Below are 27899 nucleotides of genomic sequence, written 5' to 3' on the forward strand. Positions count from 1 at the left end.
TGGCCACCTGGGAGTTCGGGACTTGGCGGCTCCAGTATTCCCGGGGTCCTGTGGCGGAGGAAGCCGTATGGTTCCGGTCTTACCTTGGAGAGGCGTCTCCTATCTTCGAGCCTGCCCACACGACACTTTTGTGAATTGACTGTTGTCCATTTCCGTGATTGGTTGTATTTGTTGTGCACATTCACAACAGTAAAGCTTTGTTATTTGACTTACTCCATTGTCCGTTCATTTGCGCCCCCTGTTGTGGGTCCGTGTTCCTACACTTTCACAACAATCAAGTTGTTTTACCAATGAATGTGGCTTTTTACACCCTTCGGCCTCAGGGTGTATGGTTTTCTTCAGGGTGTATAAAGCCATATTCATTGGTGAAGAACTTGATAACTGTTAGTATTACTAGCCAACAGACATATCATTGGGCTCTAATTCATTACTTTTGCCTTTGACCAAACTACTCCAACATCTAATCACGTCTAGAGATCTAATCACCTTTAGATAGCTCAGTAATTGTCCCTGTCCTGTTTTTTTTTTTAATGTTATCTTGTCCAGTAGAAAAAAAAATACCCTGCTTTGTTGTTTCACCAGTGTGCAGGGTAATAAAACCTTTTATTGGAGCTCAGCATCAGTTGGCATGAAGTTGACCTGGTGTCAGACCTGTGCATTAGATCTAGTTGAAAGTGTGTCTACTCTGAGTATTCCAGAAACAAGAAGCTTTGGTTGGCATTACGAGAGGCTTTCACTGAATTCTAAACTGACTTTGCCATTTTTGTGATATTTTTAACTGCAATGTCAGAATGAAACATAAATAGAATCCTTCTTGGCATTTTAAGACCTTTGAAAGACTGATTTAGGGCATTTTAATACCAATTAAGAATTATTATATTAAGAATTATTTTTAAATTCCATGCCTTTTAAGACTTTTAAGGATCTGCAGGAATCCTGAATAATACAGCATCATACAAAGTACTGTGTCAACAAACAAGTTAAATCAACTCTCCTAATTCTGAGTGGAGATTAATTAAAATTTAATCACATTTGTTTTTCTTGTGTGAAGCAAAGATCATCCCTGCAAAGCCACAGGTAATGTGTGCAAAATCTTGACATTAAGCAGTAATATATGAAATAATTAAAGTCACTACATTTAGAGACACATTAGTGAATATAGAGAAAGTATCAGCTATTTATTTGGTTGCAGCTTTTATCCTTATTAATCCAACATGCACTCCAAAACCAAACATTTCCTCCTTCACTGAACAGAAAACAACAGCAAACGTTATGTACACTCAGATACTCACCAAACACAATGATACAGCTTTCTCATAATAAAAATCTTCTTACAAATAAAAAAAGACCCTTTTTCATTTCTTTCCATTTGTAAATTTGTATATTTTATAAAACATGATGTGTCTTATTTAATTTTATTTAACAACATTGTCTTGCAAATCAATGCAGAGGCACATAACAGAACAGAACATGACATTTTAAATTAGCGCTTAAACTCACAGCCCCCAGGATTCAGTTACAAGCAATGAGTGCAATAATCTCAATTTACAAAAAAAAAGCTGCTGCTTTCTTTAATGGTGGAATGCCCCAAAACAGACGACATGGAGGAGGTGACGACCCTGTTGCGTCACAGCAAGGTGAAGGTACAAACAGGTTGAGGTCGCTTATGAGCTCATAGGGGTTGATATCAGTCCAACTGTGCACAGCTTCGTGCCAGCCGATACATTTGAACACACAATCTAGTTATTGGCGAAGGTAATGACATCGTAGTGGATGCCCTGTTGCTGTAGTTGCTCTAGCTGCTCTGGCGTAGCTTCAGTGTAGACGGCCTGCATCTGCGCCATGGCTGCATCTGCTACTGCTGCAAGAGGAAAGAGATGATCCAATTTGATTTGTCGTCAGGCTGAACTCAGTAATGCAATCCCAACTCAGGCACTTCCTCAATTTCACACTCCGCTCCTTAAGTGCTAAAATCAGGGTATCAACTGATTCCACAAAGATCACAACATTAGCAACAAAGTCAAGGTCAGTAAACATTTCCTTAAAATCAAAGACACCTAAGCCACTGGTTTCTATAACGCTACCAAAGAGGTTATATATGAGTACTATAGGCCGCAGTCGCACTAAGTCATGCCCCGGCAAGGAGGCGTGATCCCCATTTTAATTCCAGGCAAGTCAGTAGGCAGCACCCAAAGATGCTCAATTAGTGTTGTCAAGAAACAGGTGGAATATGCTGGAAAGCTGCACATGTTGGCAAAGCCACAAACGGAGGAAGAAAGGAGACAATATTTCCTTCCATAAGTAAGTGGTTTTGGTTATTTTTGTCACTTTGTAGCATTTGGTTGATAAACAGGTGTATGTTTCCTGCTGTGCCTGTGTCTTCTGAGGACACAGACCATTAACTCATCACTTATGTCTATCTGATATTTTCCCTGGCTAAACCGATGTCTAGTTAAAATACTTGTCGTTAATGATTCAAATTGTTCGACAAGACCAACAATTTTTGTTTAAATTTGCACCTTAAATAGCAAGCTGCTGCTCGGAGATTGTAATGACTGTGGCACTCAGTCACAGCCTCACACAGATATGTGCACCCACACCACTAACTTCATGAATGAAACTCGGTCAATAAAGGATAATTTTGTAAAAATGTTATATATATATATATATATATATATATATATACATATATTATATATATATACACACACACACACACACACACACACACACACACACACACACACACACACACACACACACACACACACACACACACACACAGTAGTGTTCAGAATAATAGTAGTGCTATGTGACTAAAAAGATTAATCCAGGTTTTGAGTATATTTCTTATTGTTACATGGGAAACAAGGTACCAGTAGATTCAGTAGATTCTCACAAATCCAACAAGGACAAGCATTCATGATATGCACACTCTTAAGGCTATGAAATTGAGCTATTAGTAAAAAAAATGTAGAAAAGGGGGTGTTCACAATAATAGTAGTGTGGCATTCAGTCAGTGAGTTCATCAGTTTTGTGGAACAAACAGATGTGAATCAGGTGTCCCGTATTTAACGATGAAGCTAGCACCTGTTGAACATGCTTTTCTCTTTGAAAGCCTGCGGAAAATGGGACGTTCAAGACATTGTTCAGATGAACAGCGTAGTTTGATTAAAAAGTTGATTGGAGAGGGGAAAACTTATACGCAGGTGCAAAAAATTATAGGCTGTTCATCTACAATGATCTCCAATGATTTAAAATGGACTAAAAAACCAGAGACGAGTGGAAGAAAATGGAAAACAACCATCAAAATGGATAGAAGAATAACCAGAATGGCAAAGGCTCACCCATTGATCAGCTCCAGGATGATCAAAGACAGTCTGGAGTTACCTGTAAGTGCTGTGACAGTTAGAAGACGCCTGTGTGAAACTAATTTATTTGCAAGAATCCCCCACAAAGTCCCTCTGTTAAATAAAAGACGTGCAGAAGAGGTTACAATTTTCCAAAGAACACATCAACTGGCCTAAAGAGAAATACGAGGTCTGTCAATAAAGTATAGGTCCTTTTTATTTTTTTCAAAAACTATATGGATTTCATTCATATGTTTTTACGTCAGACATGCTGGAACCCTCGTGCGCATGCGTGAGTTTTTCCACGCCTGTCGGTGACGTCATTCGCCTGTGAGCACTCCTTGTGGGAGGAGTCATCCAGCCCCTCGTCGGAATTCCTTTGTCTGAGAAGTTGCTGAGAGACTGGCGCTTTGTTTGATCAAAATTTTTTCTAAACCTGTGAGACACATCGAAGTGGACACTGTTCGAAAAATTAAGCTGGTTTTCAGTGAAAAGTTTAACGGCTGATGAGAGATTTTGAGGTGATACTGTCGCTTTAAGGACTTCCCACGGTGCGAGACGTCGCGCTGTCGTCAGCCTGTTTCAAGCTGAAAACCTCCACATTTCAGGCTCTATTGATCCAGGACGTCGTGAGAGAACAGAGAAGTTTCAGAAGAAGTCGGTTTCAGCATTTTATCCAGATATTCCACTGTTAAAGGAGATTTTTTTAATGAAAGACGTGCGGACGGATTGCAGCGTCGGCTCGCAGCCGCCGCGACGCTCTGCCACAGGAAAAACACCTCTGTTGGAAGCCTTAAGGACAAGTTGGAACATGTCCAGCTGTTAAACAATTTCTCATATACTCACTCCACTGAAAGCCATCAAAAGCCGCCTGGATTTACAAATGGTTATCAACACGGAGGTGTTTTTCCTGTGCCGCCGCACCGCGTCGGCTGTGTCCCGACGCGCGGACCCGTCCGCACGTCTTTCATTAAAAAAATCTCCTTTAACAGTGGAATATCCGGATAAAATGCTGAAACCGACTTCTTCTGAAACTTCTCTGTTCTCTCACGACGTCCTGGATCAATAGAGCCTGAAATGTGGAGGTTTTCAGCTTGAAACAGGCTGACAATGGCGCCTGAGAGTGCTGCGCGACGTCTCGCACCGTGGGAAGTCCTTAAAGCGACAGTATCACCTCAAAATCTCTCATCAGCCGTTAAAATTTTCACTGAAAACCAGCTTAATTTTTCGAACCGTGTCCACTTCGATGTGTCTCACAGGTTTAGAAAAAATTTTGATCAAACAAAGCACCAGTCTCTCAGCAACTTTTCAGACAAAGGGATTCCGATGAGGGGCTGGACGACTCCTCCCACAAGGAGTGCTCACAGGCGAATGACGTCACCGACAGGCGTGGAAAAACTCACGCATGCGCACGAGGGTTCAAGCATGTCTGACGTAAAAACATATGGATGAAATCCATATAGTTTTTGAAAAAAATAAAAAGGACCTATACTTTGACAGCCCTCGTATTTTGTGGACTGATGAGAGTAAAATTGTTCTTTTTGGGTCCAAGGGCCACAGACAGTTTGCGAGACGACCCCCAAACTCTGAATTCAAGCCACAGTTCACAGTGAAGACAGTGAAGCATGGTGGTGTAAGCATCATGATATGGGCATGTTTCTCCTACTATGGTGTTGGGCCTATATATCGCATACCAGGTATCATGGATCAGTTTGGATATGTCAAAATACTTGAAGAGGTCATGTTGCCTTATGCTGAAGAGGACATGCCCTTGAAATGGGTGTTTCAACAAGACAATGACCCCAAGCACACTAGTAAATGAGCAAAATCTTGGTTCCAAACCAACAACATTAATGTTTTGGAGTGGCCTGCCCAATCCCCGTACCTAAATCCAATTGAGAACTTGTGGGATGACATCAAAAAAGCTGTTTCTGAATCAAAACCAAGAAATGTGAATGAGTTGTGGAATGTTGTTAAAGAATCTTGGAGTGGAATAACAGCTGAAAGGTGTCACAAGTTGGTTGACTCCATGCCTCGCAGATGTGAAGAAATCATGAAAAACTGTGGTTATACAACTAAATACTAGTTTAGCGATTCACAGGATTGCTAAAAAAGCAGTTTGAACTTAATAGTTTTGAGTTTGTAGCATCAACAGCAGATGCTACTATTATTGCGAATACCCCCTTTTCTACTTTTTTTTTAACTAATAGCCCAATTTCATAGCCTTAAGAGTGTGCATATCATGAATGCTTTGTCTTGTTGGATTCGTGAGAATCTACTGGTACCTTTATTCCCATGTAATAATAAGAAATATACTCAAAACCTGGATTAATCTTTTTAGTCACATAGCACTACTATTATTCTGAACACTACTGTATATATATGTATGTATATAAATGTATTGTAATGGTTTTAGGAGCCGTGCTACGCTGCAGCAGCAGTTGAGCTCTGGAGCGCAGCTGGAACAGATCAGATCTGTGTAACTGTCAACACTAATATTTGGGAATGTGTGGGTAATCAGAGTAAGTTTAATACTTCCCTTACATAATTTAATGTAAATTAATATTACTGGCTCCATATCCAGGTCACAACAGCATTTTAGCACGTATTTTGCAAGCGTTTTTCTGAGTGTGGTCAGTCGCGAATCTGCATTGAAAATGCATCAACATCCGGGCACTTTGTCAATATTTTGCCCTGTTAGGAGGTGTCATGTTGCTGTCCATGAAGAGACATGCATGTTTAGTAGGCAGCATTGGGAGTGCGGACGCTCGTACTTATTAACCTCTTTGAACACTACCAACACCCAGTTCATGCAGTCCATACCTGAAAAGCAGTATTATTCACTCCCATGAATGATCATGATGGTCCACAGATAAATTAAATCAAACACTTTGAGAAAATCAACACAGGCTGGAAAGAAGCACCCCCGCTACTGACGTTTGTGTTCAATGAGTACTTGCAAAGCTAGAATGCGGTAAATGGTAGGCAGGCCAGACTTTTCTAGCTCTTGAGTTCCAAGTAATTGGATCTGAATCCTGTTGAGAGTAATCCTTGCAAGCACCTTTCCCAGCCCAGTCAACAGTGCAGTATATCTGTAGTTACTGCAATACAGGCAATTACTATTTCCTTTTCAGAGTGGGACAAGTCCTTTCTTCAACTCTGTTTGCAAGTCCTTCAGCCATATTGCTTGCAAATTTCTGAGAAACAGTCTGCACAGTCCGATCTTGAAGTCTGGCTAGATTTAATCTTGGGTACAGAGTACATGGCAGTCTGCAAGACTTCAATTGAATCCTCAAGGAAGACACAACAAATCTGTGGTCACAATTCAGAAACTGGGCACGCCTATAGGGCTACAATTCTGTGGAAGTATCCAGCATTTTCATACAATAACATAGTAGATCTCCTTGCCAACACTGCTGCTTTCAGAATACCATGTCCCACAGTATGGCTCTGAATGTTGGAACCAGGATACAGCAACTCATAGCCCCTGACCTTTTGCAAACACAAGGAATACTAAGCCATTTTCACCAGAGTTATCACGTCCATGAGGACTGATGCGGTCCTTTTAGCCAGCCCTGCCAATACCAGTGGTTACAGTGACATCACCTATGACCAGCAGCGTGTCACTTCTGGAAGAGCCATAAATCAGAGAGAAGCTACTAACAAAAGGTCTCCCTAACCAAGGCATCACTCACTGCACTCGAAGTGTAGACTAAGACAATTGACAAAACACTCAGTCAATGCTTGAGTCTGAGCCTCATAATACAATCAGACAGGGGTGACACTTGACAGCACTGGAAGGAGCCACAGCAAGGGCCACTCCATTAAATACGCCAACCAGTTATACCAACCAGACCAAAAGTAAGTGTTTTAACCCTCAAGCAACCATTGGGGTCATTTATGACCCCGGGCATATATGTTTGTGCACCATTTTTCTCATTTTCATCAGAAAATAGTTTCCTGCCATGAATTTGTCAATCTATTTGTCCTGAATTTGTTCATAGAATTTTGCAAGGATCGGCCGATCTGTGTGGCAAGTATAATCCAAATGTATGCGGGGTCACTTATGACTCCCCGGGAAGATCTGAGATTTTCGACATTACAGTTTCAGATGGTACTGTAACTTGCCAAATCAAGTCATTATATTTTACTGTTTTGCAGGGAAGCATTGCCAGCAAATCTAGGATAACAAGATTTACAGCTGCACAAGCATTGAGACTGATTCTTGATGGCCAGAGTGAGGATGAAAATGGCTCATGATTGTCACAAAGGATGACTGATGGGTTCATTGAGATTTGTGTTAAAGTTATTTGCTAGTCACCGGTTCTTCAATATTTGATGCTATAATTATCCTACCATATTAGTCGCTAAAATAGCTTGGTCGCTTGAGGGTTAAAGGTGCATTTAGACCTAACCAAAAAGGGAGGTCCGAAAGCACCTGGAAATTAGAATTTCTGACAAATCATCTATAAGCTTGCCACAGTGACATGCAATCAGTTTCTGAGACAGCCAACCTGTAACAGCAGAGTGAGCAGCAGCCTCCAGATCTTCAGAATTTATGATTTGTTGTTCTGAGCTGACAGGTAAATACTGGATCCGACCATCGTGGCTTAAAGCAATCTGAACACACAAATAACAAGAATCATGAGCTTCATCAAGACCACTTCATCTGACTGTATGACTGTGTATATTAAATGCTTCACCTGCTGCTCTTGCAAAATGTGCCCATCATGCTCATACTGAATAATCTGTCCCTCTGGAATCTGAAAGACAGAAGGGTGCTTATTGTAATGACACTGCACTTTTCCATCAGTAATTGCATGCTGCAGTAATACACTTACCTGTATGGGTTCACTATCAGCTACAACCACATACTCCTGAGGGATTAAGTGCTGTACACCATCCTGTGAGATGATATACTGAACCTGGAACAGGACATATTGGTTTAAATGACACCTGAAGAATATGAAACCTGTTCTATATTGTGGGTTTTTATTTCATGTACAGACAAAATCAAAGTTTTGTAGCTGACAGATGTAGCTGACCTCAGTCACCTGGTTGTCCCCTGTCACCAGTTGCTGAACCATCTGATAGTGGTCTGATAGTGCCTGCTCTTCAGATACAATGATGTGCTCCTGCCCGACAGCCTGCAAGTGTTCTGTAGTGATCACTGCCTGGTGTTCCTGTAGGGCTGCAATAAACATATGAACACATATGGAGTAAGAAGACACTTTTAAGCCTGTAATTTATCAGCCAGTATCACTTGTGATCCAACAGACATGTCACATTCTTTACATTTTAGCACAAACTCCATCTTGTTTTGTGTCCCTTACACTGCAGTGAGGCGAGGGCTTCCTCGTCACTGTTGACGACGATGGCCTGCTGGGATGGAGCGGTGGGGTTTTTGCGAGTGGGGTGATCTTGGTTATGGAGTCGGTCCATATGGAACTTCAGATGCCCGTTACGGTTAAAACTGTGTTGACAGACAGAAAGCCATTTAACGTGACATCGCGGATGCTTGATCTTTACCACATGCATTAAAGCACGCACCACATTGTGAACGACATTGTGATTTAGAATTCAAATCTATCACTATTTCACATGATTTAAGTTACTGTCCCTACCGCTGCCCACAGTATTTGCAAGAAAATGGTTTCTCATTTGTGTGGGTCATCATGTGTCGACGCAGATCCTTTTTGTTTCTGGATGCAAAGCTACAGTTGGGACATTTGTGCGGACGTAGGTAGGAATGGAGCTCCATGTGGTTCTATAATAAAACAAGTCAGGGTCAGAAAAAGTGGAAAGGGATAGCAATCACATTTAAAATATAAAATCATGTCTAAAAATGATAAAAATTAAAGCTTTTTGGTTTAAAGAAGGGTAAAATATAAATGCTATTTTGATTAAACAAACAAACAAAAAACACAGCAACAGAAAGGAGAGGCTCACTTTGACATCAGGCCAGGAGTTTGATGTGTAGACGTCACAGTCTGGACACTTGAATGTGTTGGGATCCAAGTGCGCCCTCTTGTGGTTCTCCATGTCAGAGCGGCCCTGGAATGACTCCATGCAGATGCGGCAGGAAAATCTTTTGGCGTTGACACTAGGAGAGCTCACTGCAGCCGGAGAGGCTGGAGCCTCACTGCTCAGCTGACAGAAAACAGCACCGTTAGCGAGGAGAGGGCCAGGAAATATATTTTTACAAATATTCGATGACAGTCACTCATAGTTACCTCCACCTGCTGCAAACCTCCAACAGGCAGCCCTGTAGTAAGGTAGTACTTATCACTCGTTAGGTTCTCTGTCTTGGACACTTCAACAGCTTGTGATGGACTGCTCCCACTGTTACTGCAAAATCAGTGCAACAGAGTTTTTATTACTATTATTACACCGAAAAAAGTATCAAGCTAACCGTCTCATTATGATGTGCCATTTGCCAAATGAGACTTTCTCAGTGTAAATCCTCTAATAAAGAAGCGTGACCTGTACCCAGCACTGTGGATCTCTTCAGTGGCCAGCTCCTCCACAGGGAAGTCTCCTCCGCCCTCGCAGGCCTGGACTGTAATCTGTGAGAGCTCTGCTTTTTCACATGTGGCTGCCTGATAGGCCTCTTGGAGCACAGTTTCACCATTCTCAGACACGTGCAAGGTCACCAACTTTTGGGACTGGACTGGTACTGAAGTCACTGCACTCCATGCGCCCTTTTCCAAAGCTTTGTCTTCTGCTTTTAGCACAGTCACCTGAGGAGAACACTGATAGTATCTGCACAGTGTTTCCCTGATTCCCATAATGTCTGCATGATTCTTTAAACAAGTAAAGTCAGTTTTGAGTGACAGAAAGCAGCTTCTTTGTAATAAATACTGCTTCATTGTTGATTTTTTTTCTCTGAAGTTTTTTTTTTTACCTGTAAGGCATTTCCAACTAATTCCCGGGCATTGCTCATATTCAGCAGAAGGTCGAGAGCATTCTGGGCTGACAGGTCACTGGAATCAGCTGAAGAGGACATGAAGAAACACTCAGTACCTGACACATGACAATTAATAGTAAAATGTTTCTTGTGGAGTCATCACTGACCATGTTGATAGATGATAGTGGTGTTTCCCAATGCATCCTGGGAAACTGAAGCATTAGCCACGCCCTGCATGGCTTGTATCGTCGCAGGATCTACTGTAACCTGATGGGGGGGAGGGAAGCATTGAGAGGGTATTAAAAAAACAAATGTGACCCGAGCTGAACAGTGATGCTTCAATAAACTCACGATGTTGCCCTGCATTCCCTGCGTGTCCTCGTGTTGCTGTTTGAGCTCCTCTATCTGCTGCAGGGTGAAGAAGGGCCTGCGTCGTCTCCTAACAGGCTCCTCGGGATGAGCCGCACACCATTCTTCGAACGTCTCAGGGTGACGACACTGCACATGTAGACGGAGGTTCTTTCTGTGTTTCGTCATGAAGTGGCACATATCACAGGAGAAAGGCTTCTCTCCTGAAAAAGAGACAACATTAGTAGGCTGTTAGTCCACAGTATGACACTGAACACACAAATGCGATCAGTCTTCACACCACACTGACCTGTGTGCTTGATGGCCAGATGGGAGACCAGGAACTCCTTTTTAGATGTGGAGTATTTGCAGTAATCACATTTATAGGGCCTGTCGTTGGTGTGGGACAGCTGATGGTTGAGCAGCAGCTTCTTGTTGTCACACATATAATCACAGAACTCACACTTAAACCTGAAAATGTTCATCCAAAAGAAAAACAATATTTTAAATTGTGATAAGAAATTACACCATGTGGGAGTTACAAGATAAATTACAGTTACGTTCTGCTTACTCAAGGCCCTGTCACACCTTGACGATTTAGTCTGCGTATGACAACTGTATTAAAAACACTGGCATATGGGGGCATACGTCTGATATATTAATGCAGCTATCACACCTTGATGACTTAACTAGCTTATACTGACAGCCCCGTTTCCACTGAGTGGTACGGGTTGGTGCTACACAGTATTATACGTGTCAGAACGGTTAAGTCTGGCTTGGTTTACATTTCCACCATAGGCAGAACCTTTTGGTTGGCAGGTGGAACACTTAAATATTGACGAGCATGGCACTGAGCGTGCACACGGTGTTGAACAGCATCTCCACTCTACATGGAGGCAAAACTGAGTAAATTTAATATTATTTTAATGTTATATTTTTTTCTTTGTGGATTATGGAATAATTTCATCACATGCAGACAGAACTGACTGATGCCTGTGGTAACTGAGACATTAATGAATGAGGTGCTGTGAGTCTTTCAACTTAAGAGGCAAAGAGCAAGGCCCAGTGGGGGGAGAGGATCAAGGCTCCGCTGACAGCAGAGACTTGAGCCAGCACCCACAGACCCCCAACCAACGGATTACACCTGTAGGAGTCTGTGCCGGTCGCGGATCGGCCCAGCCACACCTGGCGCTGCAACTCAACAACTTGAAGGACAACTTCTGGTGCACAAACCATGATCTGACGGAGCAACTGTGGTGCAAAGTGCCGGTGTCACAGAGGGACTTTTCTTCAGCTACGACAAGGAATTAAAGTATTTTCAGATGTCATTTTTGAAAATCAGGAGGCTTTATGTGGATATGTTTTCATCAGACTGCGATGATGAATCAGACTGGGAAGACTTTATATTTACTCTGTGTGTGATGGTTTAACTCGTTTTGCCCCACTGGCAACAATTGTTGCCGAAGTGTATCGCTGTCATTTTCTACTCACAATAAAAAAATCTCAAAGGTACTAATGCAACTTTTTCCACTTATAAAATAGAAAATCTGGGCATAAACAGGTTAATATTTGAAACACTGTTAGGATTGCGGCTTTCAGCCAATTAGTGGACAGCATTAATGGACATATTTCAAGTTATGAGTAAATTATAAGAAACGTGTGTCAACAATCGCATAACTTACCAACAACTTATGTCCCGCATGTGCGGGATGTATGAGTCATATGCTGGCATGCGTTGAAAATTGAAAGCATGCCAAAAATTTTTCGAGGTGCTGGCGGTATTACGATGTATATCAGCATGCTTCAATGTGCTCTTAACTTGCACAAAACTTACCCATAACATATTAGATGTACGCCAGCATTTTTTAATACAGTCGGCATATGCTGGCTAAATCGTCAAGGTGTGACAGGGCCTTAAAACAGTGTTTGCATTCTATATAAATAATGCACCAATTAAATTCATTTTTGTCATTAGTGAAAAGATGACCCCCCCACATTCAAACATTTAAAAATACAGTCTAGGTTGTAATTTGCTGAAATTCTCCTTATAAGCATATCTTAAAGTATTCTGAAATATTTGTATGCTTTTTTTAAACATTAAAGCTGATTTCATTGAGCTGATAAGAGAGGTAGGTAGTAACAGCTTGATAAACTGACTTGCTGTCTCCGAGACTTTGGATGTGCGTCAGTAGGTGCATTTTGAATGTGTACCGCTTCTTGAAGGATTTGCCACACTGTAAGGACAGAAAGACATTAACAAAACACAATGAGACACACAATCCAGAAAAATGATATTTACCTCCTCTGTACAGTAAGGCAATTTCTTTTAAATAAGCTGATAATGGAGGACAGTCATGAGACAGTATATTAACAAAAGTGAGAATTATTTTCAGATTAAAAAAACCTGATTACTAGTCATGAGTGGGTGACAGCTGTGTGCTGTTATGCTACTACAATAACTGCAATCTGTAAATGTTTAACTACACAATATGACTGCAAATTAGGAGCTTTTGTTCTGGAATTTACAGGTCATGACACAATGAGAGCACTGTTCAAACATGGCTGAGTATGTCCTGATCCTGTGAGCAGTGTGTGCATGTCATTTCAGCAGTCTTTGCCAGGTTGCTGTTTTAGGACGTCTCATCCTTGAGATAAAAACACAGCAGTCCAGAGCCTGATGGACAGTCTGATAGGCTATTAATACGTAAGAAAGTTTTATATGTTTTCACTGTATTTATGCCACATCTTTGTTTCATAATTTTGTTGAAATCATCATTGCCATTAAATATTTTAGTGCAGTACTGTAGACAGACTTGCACAATTAGGACAATACCATTTTCGATCCTCTTGGTGGAGATTGAGAGTAATGGCTGGTCTGGATTTTGCTCCTCCAACACAGTGATGTTACTATTATATTTTCCTCTGTCAAACAGGTACTTCAGACAAGTTTGTGTGTCAGGTTCTTAACAGGATTACACCAAAAGCTTTCAGGCCATTTCCTTAAAACCTGGTGGTCTTAATCTTAACTAGATCAAGAAGAAGTAAGTCCAACACAGGTCCTGACGCCCACTGGGCCGCTGTGTATCCACATGAATAGCAGCATGAAGTGGTTGAGAAGCTACAATTCCTACTGGATGGAACATCAGTTCATCACAGGTTATTTTTCCAGCCAGTCCTGATAGCCATTTACAGCTGAGTGGACTGGGACAATGTAGATGAAGTGTTTTGCCCAAGGACACAGGTGGTAATGAACACGTCTATATATTTGTAGTCCACCTCCTATCCCACCGAGCCACCACCTCTGCATTAACCAGATGAGGAACCCATTAAAAAAGGGGATCCTCCCCCCCACCCCCTTTTTAAATCTTTCTTTAAAATAATGAAGTTGGGCATCTTCAGGACATGGTAGAGCCATGCGTGTTATGAATGCTTTTCTCACTTTTCTTTTTTTGCTCTCAACCTGTGCATGACCTTAGTGTATTGTTCATGCTCAAGTTTTCCAAGAGATTTCATTCATATCTGACCTTGTCACACATGTGTGGTTTCTCTGTGCTGTGGGTCTTCATGTGTTGGGTCAATCTCTTCAGCATAGGATAAACTCTGTGGCAGATGGGGCAAGGAAATTCTGACGCCTTTGGTACCTGCAAAAAGTTAGTCAAAGCACAGCATTAGCATTTCTGCTGCAGTATTAAAAAAGCAGGGTATGATTCTTATTAGAAAGCCAATTGGCAAAAAATACTGCAAAGTTGAATGCCTTACCAACTCTGTCTTTCTTTTCCTGAAGGGTTGTAAAAATAGTATGAGAAAAATCTACACAACATTTCTGTGTTTTTGTGCATTTAACATAGGTTGAGTAATCAACATACTTCTCTTTACTGTGAACTGCTGAGTGCCGGAGCACATCTTTCCTGTAGACACTTGTGTAGTCACACATCTCACATTTGAATGGTTTGGTCCCCTCATGATTGAACATGTGCTCCTGCAAAACAGCCACAGCTACTTTTAGGACACTGTACACTGGACATAAATTGATATACCTGCACATTGTGTCGTGTTTAATGAGTAACCTTAAGTGAGGACCAGCGCTTGCAGTGATAATTGCACTGGAGGCACTTGAAACGCTCTGGGTCATTTCCTTCATGGGAATCCACATGGAAATGCAGGTCTTCTTCAGTGAGGAAGCGTGAGCCACAGATCAAGCAGTTGTGAGGTCTCTGGAGTGGTTTGAGGGATTTGTAATACCGGCTGTAAAATTATGAAGTGTAGTTGGCAACTACAATGGTATGAAAAATACTTCATATAACTTTTTTGATTAATTCCTTACTTGCGATTTATAAATTTCTTATATTTCTTGCGAAGGAAGCGCTTGGATGGCCGCCCACGTTTCCTGATGAATGACTCTTCCTCTGGAGGACTATTAGAGGAAGGATCTTTGTTTTCAGAGTCTGACTGGCTTATTAACATCTCAGCTGTGTCTCCATTAACCACCATAGCAGTAGCGCTACCTAATTCAGAAGAGCTTGCCACCTCAGATACGTTAGAGTCCAGGCAAACCCTTGGATTCTCAGCAATGCTCTCTGCTTCTGTAACATGCGTATGAAAAAATAAATAACATGGCATCCTAAGGTGTATTTTACAAAGAGAAACTGTGTGCAAACCAATGATTTTCCTCAATCAGAACACACCTTTGTTGTTGTAACCTGGCTCCATAATGCAGTATTTTCTAGGCCGTCCAACTTTCCGCCTAGGACGCCCTGCAGAGGAGGAGATGGGAGGAGAAGGCTTTTTCAGAATGGCTGGTGGTCTTCCTTTGCAATCCTCATCCATTGGATTGTAATCACTATCCTCTGTGTGGTTAAAACAAAAAACGATAATCAAGAACAAAGTGACGCAAACATGATCATTTTATACCTGAATAACTAACCAATTCCGTACTTCAAAATTACGTTTGATGCATATTTACGAGGTTTGGCAGAATTTTAACCAACTAAATAAATTAATAGTAAAATCTTTGCTCACCTTCAGAATCATCAATAGCACCAGCATCCACAATATCATCCTCCTCTTCTTCTTGTTGGGATTCAGCCTTTACTTTCACACACTTTCTCTCTTCTGCTTCCTTTTGCTGTACTTGGCATTGGGCAATTGTCTCACTTTTAGGCGGCCGCCCACGTTTGCGTTTCTTTGGCATATCGCCTATAAACATAATATTAAACTAATAAGTCACCACCCTGCTGCAATGAGACATTAAAGTGCAATGCTTCCTCACTGAGTGATCTTACCAGCAGGTCTGAAGTGTTTGTCTTTCATGTGGTTAATGAGCGTTTCTTTGGAGGTACTCTTGTATGGACACATTTTGCACTTAAACTGTTGTACAATCACTACTTCCATTAGATCCTCCAACTCAGCCAAGTTTGGTGGTCGATTCCCGGGGCCTTCTGCCACCCCTGATGTCGCCATGTGGCTGACTAACTCAGAATCATTTTGAGGCCCCTGAGAACCCTGGGGCTCGTCTTGGCTGATGTATGTCCCACTGCTGCTGATGAAAGGCCCAGGCTGGCTCTCGCCGCACTCCAACGCTTCCGGAAGCCCGCCTGAGCCTGCGGTGTCTGCAACAGGGTGGTCTGATGAAGAGCTTTCATCAGCATACAGAGATGCCTCAGGTCCATTGCTGCTCTCCATGTAACACGAGTGCTGTTGGGAGTGCTGAGGTTTGTCTGGGTCATCATCTTCATCATCATCTCCAATTTGATACTGAGAACAACCTGGTTCCTCAGAGTCTGCAGCTGCCACACACTCAGTCACATACTGCCGACATGTTTGAGATGTCCGGTGGTCAGCACTACTGTCAATATAACTACGTGAACGATGCTGTTGCTCTCCATCATCCACTGCACACTCCACGTACCCACTGCACTCCATCACATAGTGACCTTGACTGGCAGGGTTTGAATCTGCCCCACTACATTCCACATACCCAGGAAGGTCACGGTCACTATTATCCCCAGCGTAGTCAGCAAAGCCTGACTGGGAGCGTGTTTGATCCGGCTCCTCTATTGAACATTCCACATAGGAAGATGAGGACTCCCCTGTCTGGTCTGGACCATCAGCATTGCAGTCCATGTATTGGGAAGGATGCGAATGCTGGGGTTGGTCAGGTTGACTGCTGCTCTCCTCTGGGTACCCTGAGTGTCCGGGGTGATCATCAGGTTGGTCAGGTTCAAGGTTGCGATGCAGATCTCCCTGGTCTACACAAGTGGATGTGGGGCCTTCACCGAGTGCTTCTATGGCAACGTGATCAGATATCTGGGCTGAAGAGGACATCTGGGCGACCATTGGTGCACCTAGAGATGAACACACAAAAACAAATAATGTGTTAACAGTATATCATCTCTGCAAAGGAAGTTAGGTGTTGATCTGCTTTTGTCTGCTTGTCAGCAGGATATCTCAAAATATTTGAATAAATTTCAGTGGAAATTGGTGGATTGGTGGGCTTTAGGTAGCTAGCAGATCCCAGATTTTTTTGAATCAAATCAAATAAAATCAATTTTATTTATATAGCGCCAAATCACAACAAACAGTTGCCCCAAGGCGCTTTATATTGTAAGGCAAAGCCATACAATAATTAAGGAAAAACCCCATGGTCAAAACGACCCCCTGTGAGAAAGCACTTGGCGACAGTAGGAAGGAAAAACTCCCTTTTAACAGGAAGAAACCTCTAGCAGAACCAGGCTCAGGGAAGGGCAGTCTTCTGCTGGGACTGGTTGGGGCTGAGGGAGAGAACCAGGAAAAAGACATGCTGTGGAGGGGAGCAGAGATCAATCACTAATGATTAAATGCAGAGTGGTGCATACAGAGCAAAAAGAGAAAGAAACACTCAGTGCATCATGGGAACCCCCCAGCAGTCTAAGTCTATAGCAGCATAACTAAGGGATGGTTCAGGGTCACCTGATCCAGCCCTAACTATAAGCTTTAGCAAAAAGGAAAGTTTTAAGCCTAATCTTAAAAGTAGAGAGAGTGTCTGTCTCCCTGATCCAAATTGGGAGCTGGTTCCAGAGGAGAGGAGTCTGAAAGCTGAAGGCTCTGCCTCCCATTCTACTCTTACAAACCCTAGGAACTACAAGTAAGCCTGCAGTCTGAGAGCGAAGCGCTCTATTGGGGTGATATGGTACTATGAGGTCCCTAAGATAAGATGGGACCTGATTATTCAAAACCTTATAAGTAAGAAGAAGAATTTTAAATTCTATTCTAGAATTAACAGGAAGCCAATGAAGAGAGGCCAATTACTAGAGGTCAGGGTAATGCCATCCAGAGTAAGGATCTGGTTAGACACCATGTTTCTAAGATTTGTGGGGCCAAGTACAATAACTTCAGTTTTATCTGAGTTTAAAAGCAGGAAATTAGAGGTCATCCATGTCTTTATGTCTGTAAGACAATCCTGCAGTTTAGCTAATTGGTGTGTGTCCTCTGGCTTCATGGATAGATAAAGCTGGGTATCATCTGCGTAACAATGAAAATTTAAGCAATGCTGTCTAATAATACTGCCTAAGGGAAGCATGTATAAAGTGAATAAAATTGGTCCTAGCACAGAACCTTGTGGAACTCCATAATTAACCTTAGTCTGTGAAGAAGATTCCCCATTTACATGAACAAATTGTAATCTATTAGATAAATATGATTCAAACCACCGCAGCGCAGTGCCTTTAATACCTATGGCATGCTCTAATCTCTGTAATAAAATTTTATGGTCAACAGTATCAAAAGCAGCACTGAGGTCTAACAGAACAAGCACAGAGATGAGTCCACTGTCTGAGGCCATAAGAAGATCATTTGTAACCTTCACTAATGCTGTTTCTGTACTATGATGAATTCTAAACCCTGACTGAAACTCTTCAAATAGATCATTCCTCTGCAGATGATCAGTTAGTTGTTTTACAACTACCCTTTCAAGAATTGTTGAGAGAAAAGGAAGATTGGAGATTGCCCTATAATTAGCTAAGATAGCTGGGTCAAGTGATGGCTTTTTAAGTAATGGTTTAATTGCTGCCACCTTAAAAGCCTGTGGTACATAGCCAACTAATAAAGATAGATTGATCATATTTAAGATCGAAGCATTAATTAATGGTAGGGCTTCCTTGAGCAGCCTGGTAGGAATGGGGTCTAATAGACATGTTGATGGTTTGGAGGAAGTAACTAATGAAAATAACTCAGACAGAACAATCGGAGAGAAAGAGTCTAACCAAATACCGGCATCACTGAAAGCAGCCAAAGAGAACGATATGTCTTTGGGATGGTTATGAGTAATTTTTTCTCTAATAGTTAAAATTTTATTAGCAAAGAAAGTCATGAAGTCATTACTAGTTAAAGGAATACTCGGCTCAATAGAGCTCTGACTCTTTGTCAGCCTGGCTACAGTGCTGAAAAGAAACCTGGGGTTGTTCTTATTTTCTTCAATTAGTGATGAGTAGTAAGATGTCCTAGCTTTACAGAGGGCTTTTTTATAGAGCCACAGACTCTTTTTCCAGGCTAAGTGAAGATCTTCTAAATTAGTGAGACGCCATTTCCTCTCCAACTTACGGGTTATCTGCTTTAAGCTGCGAGTTTGTGAGTTATACCACGGAGTCAGGCACTTCTGATTTAAGGCTCTCTTTTTCAGAGGAGCTACAGCATCCAAAGTTGTCCTCAATGAGGATGTAAAACTATTGACGAGATAATCTATCTCACTCACAGGGACTTAGAAGAGAGAGAGATCTAATGTTTAATAGACCACATATAACTGTTTTAGTCTGTGGTGCAGTTGAAGGTGCTATATTATTTTTTCTTTTTGAATTTTTATGCTTAAATAGATTTTTGCTGGTTATTGGTGGTCTGGGAGCAGGCACCGTCTCTACAGGGATGGGGTAATGAGGGGATGGCAGGGGGAGAGAAGCTGCAGAGAGGTGTGTAAGACTACAATTCTGCTTCCTGGTCCCAACCCTGGATAGTCACGGTTTGGAGGATTTAAGAAAATTGGCCAGATTTCTAGAAATGAGAGCTGCTCCATCCAAAGTGGGATGGATGCCGTCTCTCCTAACAAGACCAGGTTTTCCCCAGGAGCTTTGCCAATTATCTATGAAGCCCACCTCATTTTTTGGACACCACTCAGACAGCTAACAATTCAGGGAGAACATGCGGCTAAACATGTCACTCCCGGTCCGACTGGGGAGGGGCCCAGAGAAAACTACATAGTCCGACATTGTTTTTGCAAAGTTACACACCAATTCAATGTTAATTTTAGTGACCTCCGATTGGCGTAACCGGGTGTCATTACTGCCGACGTGAATTACAATCTTACCAAATTTACGCTTAGCCTTATCCAGCAGTTTCAAATTTCCTTCGATGTCGCCTGCTCTGGCCCCTGGAAGACAATTGACTATGGTTGCTGGTGTCGCTAACTTCACATTTCTCAAAACAGAGTCACCAATAACCAGAGTTTGTTCCTCGGCGGGTGTGTCGCCGAGTGGGGAAAAACGGTTAGAAATGTGTTGGCGGTGTACACAGGGCTTCTGTTTAGAACTACGCTTCCTCCTCACAGTCACCCAGTCGGCCTGCTGTCCCGGCTGCTCGGGATCTACTGGAGGGGAACTAACGGCGGCTAAGCTACCTTGGTCCGCACCGACTACAGGGGCCTGGCTAGCTGTAGGATTTTTCAAGGTGCGGAGCTGAGTCTCCAATTCGCCCAGCCTGGCCTCCAAAGCTACGAATAAGCTACACTTATTACAAGTACCATTACTGCTAAAGGAGGCCGAGGAATAACTAAACATTTCACACCCAGAGCAGAAAAGTGCGGGAGAGACAGGAGAAGCCGCCATGCTAAACCGGCTAAGAGCTAGTAGCTGCGCTAAGCTAGCGGATTCCTAAAAACACACAAAGTGAATAATGTGTAAATAATTTAGAGGTGATTCAGCAGAGGGAGTGCTTTAGTTAAGGCACGTGAAGATTACACTGTGAAACAAATCGTTATCTAGTTAACTAGATCAATCTAACTGCGCAGATTAAACAGCTAACAGATACAGCAAAACACCGCTGTGCTCCGGAACAGGAAGTGATACAATACCGCAGTGAGAGCCAACCACCAGTAGAGGCTTATGACATCACAAACACTGTAAATATGATGAACCATTCCTCTTGACATCACAAGAACTTTCAGCTATGTATAGATATCTACCATATGAACCATAGTCTGGTCCATGTAATGTAAGATATTGGGTTGTTTCTGCACCACCATCTTCTGCGCTGGTCACAGCTATGCAGCCTAATAGAAGGGCAGTAGCAATGATGAGATACACGCTAAAAAAACCTGCTAATCTGATATTTTGTGAAACAAGCTAGCACAATGTTAAAACTGCAGAGCCTACAGACAATGACTGAGTATAAAAGAGAATACCATTCATTATATCAGGTCCAATAGTGGACTCTATGATCTTGTCAATGGCCGACCCCAAGTCTGATGAAGTCGAAGCAGTTGAGTCAGACACCATCATGGCTCCTTCAGACACAGCACTGGAGTGGACCAACACTTGAGCTGACTCAGACACCAGAACTGACTGAGTCACCGTTGAGACACTGGACACACTTGTGGACTGGGCCACTGAGGAGGAGTCTGGGAGGAGAACAGAGGAAACTCTAATGTCTGTACTGGAGCTGGTCTCGGGGATGAACACCTGGATAGTGAAGGGAAAAGACAAAATGTCTTTTTACAACTGTTAAATTATGACAATATTGGAATGAAAAATTGTTTGATGACAAACCAGTGCTGTTGGCTTTAATCAAAAGTCTTACCACAAGTCCCTCTGAACTCTGTCCCACATGGCAGTCAGACTCTGAGGCCAGTGGATGTGAGGCTGCAGCATCACTGCTGTCAGCAGACATGGCCTCTGATGACTCCATAAACATGCCACTTTCTGATGGCTCCTCCATTCCTGATGGGCCTGCATCACTGCTGCTCTCAACCTCATTCTCCTCTGAATCCATATCTAACCACAAAAGAGATGGCAATCAAAAGTCTGCATTCTGCATTTTTAGTTCTTGTCTTGGAGATATGCTCAATATCACTGATGTTCTATAAAAAGCTGCCAATGGAAAAAAAAGGTCCAGCACACACACACACACACACACACGCACACACACACGCACACACACACACACACACACGCACACACACACGCACACACACACGCACACACACACACGCACACACAAAAACCTGTCCACAACTGAAAGTATATTAGTAGAGCACCTAGCTGAGACATGTACATTATTTAGGAGAGGATAACTCAACTGTTCTGGACTAATGTGACCCCAATTAACAACTTAGGATATGTGCCAAAATCTCTATTACCAATACATGTATGGGAGGGTCATAGAAAAGTGTAAAATTTCTATTTTGATATTTTAAGAGAACATGGTTAAAATAAGTGGGTCAACTTATTACTGTACGTCAAAAGAAAACAAACACTTGCCAAATATAATAAAAATGTATTTTCAGTCATACTGTTATCAATGGAATATTGATTTAAACTGACACACACAAAACAAAACATGTTTCTTTAGCAGACAGCAGTATCTAGAAGTTTTAAATGTTTTAAAGATTATCAGGGAAATTTCCAAACATGTATGGACATAATTTAAGCAAACAAACAAAACAAAATCTCTATGCGGGACAACAAAGGGTGTGGTCATTTTCGGGCTGTTTGTCCCGCATGGAGATTTTGGCACATATCCCAAGTTGTTCATTGGGGTCATATCAGTCTAGAATAGTTGAGTTATCCTCTCCTAAATGATGTGCAAACATGTTTAAGGTAGGTCCTAGAATTGTTCAAATAAATTACTGAAAAACATCAACACTCAAACAGAAAATTACCCTCTCCTGACAAACATTTCTATGGCATATTGTGTTTCTATATCAACTCTTCTACATCAGTTCTTCAAGAAACAGAAAAACCATGTCTGACCTCTCTTTTCTGGTATCATAACACATCAACACATGTAATGCTGTTTGTTAATGTACACTCAAAAATAAATAAATATAATTAGGCCAACTTGGCAAATTTATGTATTTTATTTGCATGTAACATTTTCATCCATTTGGAGCAGTTTCAACAAACTAATCAACTTATTTTTAGACATATTTATCAGTTAAACTGGGTCATATAAATTTAAAGCAAACTGGATGTATTTGTGACAAATACATAAATGTCGTTATATATTTAAAACCGTTCATTAGAAGCCCATTACTGTCAAAATCTAATGCTTGTCTGACATAAACCTCACATTAACTTTACTGGTTTTAATATCAAAGCTATAATGCAAAAATATTATATGCAACTAAAATACATAAATCTTAGTAGTAGGCCTTTTTTAAGTAATTAATTGCTTTTAGACAAACAGTCTCGTTCACATTCATTTTCTTTTACATGTCTGGGTCTGGTTCGCAGTGACAGAAGACAAAGCAACTCATCCACTGAACTCTATACTATGTAGAGTTCAGTCCCTATCCATGACCACATCCTGAAACCGTTCCTGGGGAATCCAGAGGAGTTCCTAAGTTGCATTAGAAGTGCAACTTAGTGAGGATTTCCATAACAATTGTGCATTTTGTGACAAAATCATATAATTTGGTACACATATAGGCAAGGGTATTTCAAATACAACTTTACATTGATGAATCATTAATTTCAATATGTCACCCATGGCAGCCATTTGTCAAAAATGGAAAAATTCTCCAATCATATTGACAAAAATTATACCACATTTGCCCAATCATAAACATTCCAAAAAGGTATAGTTTGGACTATCTATGACTGAATGTTGTGGGTTTATGGGGTTAAAAACAGCAAAAAGGATGACAAAGTGCAAATTAAGTTGGTACAGGGGACAGAAGTTAAAGTTATTCCAATTTTGGTAAAAAGTGATGCAAATTATGAGTTAATAAGGTTTTAAAAAAAGAATAGTTTGCACCATCTGTCACACTTAGTTATGTCATAGGGTATCATTCAGTGCATCCACAAAGCATTCACAGCACTTTACTTTTTCCACGTGTCCTCCTGCTGCAGCCTTCACCCACTTTGCCTCAATTCGGATGACAGACTGCTTCAAGTTTAGTGCACATAAACAATGTGAAACGTATATGTGTTGTCTTAATTCTGATGTGTGCTATTATTACGTTCATCTAGTAATAACTGTGGATTAATTGTTGTATTTTGTCTGAGGTAACTGGAGTGTAAACGTAATTTCATTGTTGTTGCACTCATGTAATGACAATAACAATAAATCTCATCTCAGTATCTCAAATCTCAAATACAGTCTTATTCCAAAATGGAGTAAATAAAACTAAGAAATCACACATACATAAGTATTCACACCCTTTCCTCAATACTTTATTGATGCACCTCTGTCAGCAATTACAGCCTCAAGTCTTCTTGACAAGCTTGGCACACCTAACTTTGGGCAGTTATGCCCATTCCTCTTTGCAGCACCTTTGAAGCTCCATCAGGTTGGATGGGGAGTGTCAGTGCACAGCCATTTTCAGATCTCTCCAGAGATGCTCAATCGGATTCAGTTCTGGGCTCTGGCCGGGCCACTCAAGGACATTCACAGAGTTGACCTGAAGCCACTCCTTTGATATCTTGGCTGTGTGCTTAGGGTCACTGTCCTACTGAAAGATGAACTGTTGCCCCAGTCTGAGCTCAAGAGCACTCTGGACCAGGTTTTCATCCAGGATGTCTCTGTACATTGCTGTATTCATCTTTCACTCAATCCTGACTAGTTTCCCAGTTCCTGCCACTGAAAAACATCCCTACAGCATGATGCTGCCACCACCATGCTTCACTTTAGGGATGGTGCCTGGTTTCCTCCAAACATGGCACCTGGCATTCACACCAAAGAATTCAAACTTTGTCTCATCAGACCAGAGAATTTTGTTTCTCATGGTCAGAGTTCTTCAAGTGCCTGTTGGCAAACTCCAGATGGGCTGCCATGTGCCTTTTACAAAGGGGTGGCTTCCTTCTGGCCACTCTATCATGTAGGCCTTATTGCTGGATTGATGCAGAGATGGTTGTCCTTCTGCAAGGTTCTCCTCTCTCCACAGAGGAGTGCTGGAGCTCTGACAGAGTGACCATCAGGTTCTTGGTCACCTCCCTGATTAAGGCCCTTCTCCCCCGATTGCTTGTTTAGACAGGTGGCCAGCTTTAGGAAGAGTCCTGGTGGATCCAAACTTCATCCATTTATGGATGATGGAGGCCACTGTGCTCATTGGGATCTTCAAAGCAGCAGAAATGTTTCTGTACCCTTCCCTAGATTTGTCTTGAGACAATCCTGTCTCAGAGGTCTACAGACAATTCTTTTGAGTTCATGCTTGGTTGTGATGACATTCAATGTCACCCGTGAACCTTATATGTAGACAGGCATGTGCCTTTCCAAATCATGTCCAATCAACTGAATTTACCCCAGGTGGACTCCAGTTAAGCTGTAGAAACATCCCAAGGATGATCAAATGGTAAACGGACTGCATTTATATAGCGCTTTTCCATCTGCATCAGACGCTCAAAGTACTTTACAAATCAATGCCTCACATTCACCCCGATGTGAGGCTGCTGCCATGCAAGGAGCAACTAGGGGATTAAGGACCTTGCCCAAGTGCGCTTAGTGATTTTCCGATCAGGCTGGGATTTGAACCAAGGATCCTCTGGTCTCAAGCCCAATGCTTAACTACTAGACCATCACCTCCCCGTGATCAGTGGAAACAAGATGCATGTGAGGTTAATTTTGAGCTTCATGGCAAAGGCTGGTGAATACTTATGTACATGTAATTTCTTAGTTTTTAACATTTTTAATAAATTTACAAAAATCTAAAAAAAAAAAACAACAAAAAACCCCACATTGTCATTATGGGGTATTATTATTCCATCCATTTTGGAATAAGACTGTAACATAACAAAATGTGGAAAACGTGAAGCACTGCGAATACTTTCTGGATGCACTGTATGTTATAGAATCCAATAGACATTGACCTTGTTTGACCTTTGCTTTGGAGACCAAGCATTCAACACAGTCAAAACTATTCCATTTGTTTTCACCCCATAACATTTGGTTATAGATAGTCCAAACTATACCTTTTTTAGAATCTTTATGATCAGACAAATAATGTGGTATACCTTTCAATATGATTGGAACATTTTTAAATTCTGACCCCTGTGTAATTCTTCATTAACCCCTGTAGAGCATGAGAGGTCAGCTCCAGGATGGCTCAACATCTGAAAGTAAACAGTTAATTTAGAATGTGTGCCAAATTTCATGCTTTTATTACAAAATGCACAATTATTTTGCTATGCTGCCCCACTACATAGGAAACAGCATTCTTCCATCATGTCCTGGGTCTTCCCAAAGCCTCCTCACAGTTGGATGTGCCTGGAGGACCTCCCCAGTGAGACAACCAGGGAGCATCCCCACCACATGAAAATTCAGTAAGATATATCTTCTAAAGGTGGAACTCTAATAGTGTATACTAAGGTGCTCCTAAAAAAAAAAAAAAAAAAGAAGCCTGAATCACCTCAGCCGTCTCCTTTTAAGCTCCTCACCGTGTACCAGAGTGTGAGCCGAGGTACCTGGCGAAAGATTCTTTTCTGCCGTTTCTATCCGCAACCTTGATCTTTCAATAATTACCCAAAGTTCATGACCATAAGTGAAGATAAATGTGTAAATCGAATGGTAAATTGAGTCTCGCCTTCTGGCTCTGCTCTCTTCACTACGATGGTCTGGTACAGCGTCTGCAAAAAACATCAAATGCAGCCCTAAGCTGTCTATCGATCTCACACTCCAACTTATCCCTACTGGTGTACAAAAGGGGACAATCAATCCATCTTTTTCCAGCAGAGAACCATGATCTCAGATTGAAAGTTTCCAATTCACCTAACCTGCACGTCTTTGGAAGTGGTTGGGCAAGCCAGAGCACTCAGAGTGAACCCACAAAAATAAGGGGAGAACATGCAAACCCCACACAGAAAGGACCAGGTAAGAAGCAAACCTAGAACCTTCTTGCTGAGGCAACAGTACTAACCGCAGTGCTACTTATGGCCATGTTATGATGGAAATTTTCAGAGGTTAAGAGTGTTTTGTGTAATCTCACCCCCCCCACACACACACACACCTTTAGGATTATCACTTGTGTATATTCTACGTTCAGTTCTAAATCATTTCATTGCTTCTTGACACCACAAACTGCAGTCATGTATTTGACTGTTTTATTTATATAGAAAATACAAGGCAACTTGATGCAGTTGGAGTCACTGAAGCATGAGCTCAGTGCTTTCATAACAAACTTCAGACGAATAGTGCGTTGGTCACAGTTTTTCTTCTTTATTGACACCAGCTCCGCCAAACACCAGCAATTTGCAAGTGGAGCTAAAGAGGCTAAGGTAGCTGACGGGGAGCTAATGATGTCACATAGCATTAGCCCTCAGCTAACTTATCAGAACTCTAACCGTCACGTTTCACGAACATGTTTTTGTATATTTTAACAAACACCACGGCGTACGTAACGTTAGCTTCGTTATGACAGCGTGTTGTAGCGGAGTGCGGCAGATGGACGCCTTTTTAAAGTGGGGCCTGGCTGCCCTTCGTCCTGCCTGCTCCGCCGCAGCACTCTTTTCCACTCAGGCGTTCTCTCGGCTCTACTGGGGACCTCGAGGGCTTTAGCAGTCGTAGACCGTCCAAATACTCTTCCTGAAGAAAATGAAAACATTTTACTCCTCCGCTACGATAAACAAAGCAGATTTTTCCTTACCGTATGTTCGTGAACAGAACTCTATCCGTTCGTTTAAGTGTCCGGAACAGAAGAGAAATTTCTAACCGATTATAGTCGCTTCTTTCTGGCCGGGCACCATGAGCGTCTCCTCACTTCCTGCCGGTGCAACCGGATCTTCTTTATTGTTGTTGTTTATCGGCTTATCGTTTAAAACACATTAGGCGTATTTGCCGATGTATGCGGCTTTATATAATTGAGCGTAACGCGCATGGAATATTTAATTAATGTTTTTCAGGAAAGTCGCATTTTTTTTCTCCATCTTTTTAGGTGGACTATTGTTTTCAGAGGACGGCGGAGTAATACCGAGCAAGCTGTTTGAGAAACAGAACCATGGAAGCTCGTGTTGGCGTCTGTGCTCATCTGTTCCAGAAATGATGGCACACAACTGAAAGCAATAAATTACTGTTAAATACATGTGTGAGCAGCAAACATAAATAGAAAAAAAAAACAA

General features: G+C 41.8%; 1 protein-coding gene across 4 annotated transcripts; it reads right to left on the minus strand.

The window, feature by feature from the left end:
* Nucleotides 1–1152: 1152 nt before the first annotated feature.
* On the minus strand, nt 1153–27765 carry LOC117512270 (zinc finger protein 335-like). 4 transcript variants are annotated; one of them, XM_034172277.1, is made up of 27 exons: nt 27428–27765; nt 21427–21620; nt 21032–21308; nt 20822–20899; nt 15888–16949; nt 15625–15801; nt 15291–15452; nt 14930–15188; nt 14673–14850; nt 14472–14584; nt 14365–14383; nt 14130–14246; nt 12763–12839; nt 10916–11076; nt 10609–10829; nt 10425–10524; nt 10255–10343; nt 9834–10153; nt 9584–9698; nt 9300–9500; nt 8975–9117; nt 8684–8823; nt 8396–8541; nt 8192–8275; nt 8054–8113; nt 7865–7970; nt 1153–1861 (listed from the first exon to the last, which is right to left on the minus strand). In XM_034172277.1, the coding sequence occupies exons 2-27, from the start codon at nt 21616–21618 to the stop codon at nt 1740–1742; spliced, it is 4719 nt and encodes a 1572-aa protein (XP_034028168.1). In that variant the 5' UTR covers nt 21619–21620; nt 27428–27765; the 3' UTR covers nt 1153–1739. The 4 variants fall into 4 exon arrangements, with proteins under 4 accessions (XP_034028168.1, XP_034028171.1, XP_034028170.1 ...); XM_034172280.1 differs by lacking the exon at nt 20822–20899 and having other exon boundaries at nt 27428–27764; XM_034172279.1 differs by lacking the exon at nt 27428–27765 and having other exon boundaries at nt 9834–10090; nt 21427–21618.
* Between the last annotated feature and the right edge of the window lie 134 nt (nt 27766–27899).

This window comes from Thalassophryne amazonica, chromosome 6, assembly GCF_902500255.1.
Source record: "Thalassophryne amazonica chromosome 6, fThaAma1.1, whole genome shotgun sequence".
NCBI classification, from domain to species: Eukaryota; Metazoa; Chordata; class Actinopteri; order Batrachoidiformes; family Batrachoididae; genus Thalassophryne; species Thalassophryne amazonica.